This window comes from Vicia villosa, unplaced genomic scaffold, assembly GCF_029867415.1.
Source record: "Vicia villosa cultivar HV-30 ecotype Madison, WI unplaced genomic scaffold, Vvil1.0 ctg.000978F_1_1, whole genome shotgun sequence".
In the NCBI taxonomy this organism is placed as follows: Eukaryota; Viridiplantae; Streptophyta; class Magnoliopsida; order Fabales; family Fabaceae; genus Vicia; species Vicia villosa.
In genome coordinates, this window is record NW_026705442.1 from 521,884 (window position 1) to 525,612 (window position 3,729).

Genomic DNA, 3,729 nt, shown 5'->3' on the forward strand with positions numbered 1-3,729 from the left:
CGTAAAAATTACAATTGGGTTGTATTATTTTCCCAATGAACGACCAACGCCACACCAAGACTTTAACCCCCCAAACGATATCCGCAATGTTCCACGAATCTCCTTTAAAAACTATACCATTCCTAACTAACCAAATATACCAAACCGCCGCCAACCACACCACGCCTTCCTTTCCCTTTCTAACTCTAACCCTCCTTCCGAATTTATGCCACCGCAAAAAGCTATCCTTCAAATCCACCGCTTAATAATTATCAAAGCCTATCCACTTGGCAATATCCTTCCACACCAATTCAACACAATGACAATTTAACAATAAATGAGCCGGGTCTTCTTCAAAGCCGCAGCAAAAGGCACAGACAGAATTGGTAAAAGGGATGATACCTTTCCGATAAAGAGCTCCCCTTGTCGGAATCCTGTTAATAAAACTACGCCATATGAAAGCTTTTGATTTCAACGGGGCCTCCACCTTCCAAACAAGCATAAGAGCCTTATCAAACTCTCCCTCCGGACCAAACGGAATAAGATTGCTGCAAAGAATTTCATAACAGCTTTTAACTGAAAAAATACCTTCCTTGTCTGGTCTCCAAGACACGCTGTCACCACGAGCAAATTCAAGGGAAACGCTTTGTAGGTCTAAAAGCAAGTTCTCCATCGACTCACCAACCATGCTGTAAGTATCCAAACTATGATTCTCCTGCAAAGGCTCAGCTGTTGGTGACAGATTCGGGATGCTGCCGGCAGTAGAAGAGATAGGCAGAAGCGCAATCGGGAGGGAAAGCCCAGCAGGGAAAAAATGCGCAGCTGCAAAATTACTCCGGCTGTTCACCGCAAACCGCGACAAGCCGAAATCGCCCCACTTCCATGTTCCTCCTATCCAACTGCCCATAAGAGCTACCGATACATCCTGCAGGGAAGATAAACTATACAACAGAGGGAAACAGTCTTTAAGAGGGCCCCGGTTTGTCCAATTGGAATGCCAAAACGATGTATTACCGCCGTTACCTACAGAAAAAAACAGTTAGTGATAAAAGACTCGTTCTGATCCAGCGACATAATGTCCTTCCACCACCAAGACATCGCTTCCTTCCCGTTACTTGAATCACCCGCGTGAGCCATCTTCAAGTTGACATCTCCGTACCTCGCTTTCAACACTCCGTACCACAAAGATTCCGGTTTGTCTAAAATCCTCCATTTCCACTTAAACAAGAGAGCGGAATTAAACACTCCAAGCCTTCTAATCCCCAAACCACCTTCTCGATAGGCATACAAATCGAATCCCAACTAACCCAATGAGTACACCTTTTATCTTCCGTGCCACCCCACAGAAAATTGCTTTGGATACAATTGATTTCCTTTATAACTTTCTTTGGCGCCTTGTAGAACGATAAGTAGAAAATAGCTAAACTACTAAGAACCGCCTTGATGAGAGTTAATCTTCCTCCGAAGCTAAGATATCTTCCTTTCCAACTCGCTAGTCTCCTTCTAACCTTCACTACCAAAGGCTCCCAAGTGTTAATCCTACGAGGATTGCTTCCTATGGGTAAACCTAAAAAGGTAAACTCCTTCCCTTTCCCTCCTACAACCGAGAAAGTTAGTAGCCATCTCCAACCGATTCTCACTAATATTAATCCCAATAATTTTGCTTTTATGATAGTTTATGCCTAAACCGGAAATCGTCTCAAAAGCACTCAAAACCGATTTGATAGCCCACAAGTGAGACCAACTACCATCACCAATTAATAGAGTATCGTCCGCGAATTGGAGCATATCTATGAAGCACCTCCTCTTGAACGTAAACCCCGCAAAATCACCATTCTCCACCGCTCCATTCACTAGAACCTCCAAACCCTCTGCAACAATACCAAAGAGAAAAGGAGAGATTGGATCGCCTTGCCTCAATCCCTTCTCCACCTTGAATTCCTTTGTGGGACTCCCATTCACCAACACCGACATATGACTCGAAAAAACAATGGCATCCATCCACTTTAACCATCTATCTCCAAAACCCATACCAATCAACATAGCTTGAAGAAACTCCCAATTGACCTTGTCATAAGCTTTTTCGAAATCTACTTTGAAAAGCAACACCTCCTTTTTTTCCTTCGAAGCGTAATCTACTAACTCATTCGCCACTAAAGCCCCGTCCAACAACTGTCTCCCAGGAACAAAAGCACTTTGACTACTAGAAATGACTTTTCCGATCACTTGTTTGATTCTTCCCGCCAATGCTTTGGATATGATCTTATGAATGCTACCAACCAAACAAATCGGCCTATAGTCGTCTAAACCTAACGGATTGTTAGATTTAGGAATCAAAGCCAAAAAGGAAGATGTTATAGATTTAGCAAGAGAAGACCCGTGTGAAATTCTCTAAAGCACGATATAACATCCTCTTTAACAAACTCCCAACATTTCTTATAGAAAAGAATAGAATAGCCGTCCGGACCCGGACTTTTATCCCCATCACAACTCCACACCGCTTGTTTTATTTCACTTTCTTCAAAAGGTAACTCGAGAATACACTTGTCCTCATTGCTAAGCATATTAAATCGCTCTCCCTCCAAGGGCCGGTCTAAACGCCTCACTCTCTTTAAATTTAGTCCCAAAGTGATCGAAAATTTCCTCCTTAACATCCTCCACTTCATTGAGAATCCCTCTCGCCGTAGAAATATGACCAAGATGATTACGCCTCAAACCCCTCTTCATAATCGAATGGAAAAACCTACTGTTATCATCTCCATCATTAGGCCACCTAAGCCTAGCCTTTTGAATCAACATGTTTTCCTAATCTTAAGATTAGTCCAAAATTTCCTATTCGCCCTCCTTCTAACTCCCGACTCCACCTCCACATCCGAAGAATGGTTGTCTAAAGCATTAATCTCCTTGACACCTTCCTCCACCTCCAGGTTAATTTTGCCAAAAACATTATAGTTCCACCACCTCAGTTTAATTTTTAGGAGTCTCAGCTTCTCTTTCAACACAAAATCACCATGCCCATAAATGTTCATACCGCTCCATTCCTTCTCCACAAAACCAATAAATCCCTTATCTTGAAACCAAGAATTATTGAATTTAAAAGGTTTCGGATCCCAATCCATTTTATCCACCACCAACCAAATGGGGCAATGGTCGGATATATCCCTATCTCCAATCTGTTGCCCGACAACTCCCCACAAATTAACCAAATTGCTAGACACCAAGAAACGATCTAGCCGACTTTTCGACCTACCATCACTACTGAACCAACTAAATTTCTTATCTTTGCACGGCACATCCTCCATCCCTAAATCATTAATAAAACCAGAAAAATTCGTCCCACTCCGCTTGGTTACCCACCGCTGTCCTTCCTTTCCTTTCCCTCCCATTTTTCACAGAGTTAAAATCACCACCAAAAAGCCAATCCCCATCATTAAAACTATCTTTTAAATCCAATAACTTTTTCCAAAGAACACGTTTAAGCGACAGACTACAAGGCGAATAAATGTTACAAATGTAAAGAACTTTATCCTTCCATAAAGCTTTTATACCCAGAAATCCAGCACCCCTAAAACTACAAACCACATTCAGAGTCGAAGTTTTCCACAGAATAATTAAACCACCAGACATACCTTCAGAGTCAGACACCGAATAGTTGATACCGTCTTCTCGCCAGAAGCTTTTAGCAGTAGGATCCAAACACGATTTCAATTTAGTTTCCTGAATTAAAAACACCTCCGCATTCCCTTTTTT

General features: G+C 42.1%; 2 protein-coding genes across 2 annotated transcripts; both read right to left on the minus strand.

The window, feature by feature from the left end:
* Positions 1–241: 241 nt before the first annotated feature.
* Positions 242–2,645, minus strand: LOC131632671 (uncharacterized). Its single transcript, XM_058903409.1, has 5 exons — positions 2,478–2,645; positions 1,668–2,370; positions 1,287–1,576; positions 1,095–1,197; positions 242–1,002 (listed from the first exon to the last, which is right to left on the minus strand). Exons 1-5 carry the CDS (start codon positions 2,643–2,645, stop codon positions 242–244), a joined length of 2,025 nt encoding a protein of 674 aa, XP_058759392.1.
* Positions 2,646–2,771: 126 nt separating this feature from the next.
* LOC131632672 (uncharacterized) lies at positions 2,772–3,365 on the minus strand. Its single transcript, XM_058903410.1, has one exon. It carries the CDS (start codon positions 3,363–3,365, stop codon positions 2,772–2,774), a length of 594 nt encoding a protein of 197 aa, XP_058759393.1.
* Between the last annotated feature and the right edge of the window lie 364 nt (positions 3,366–3,729).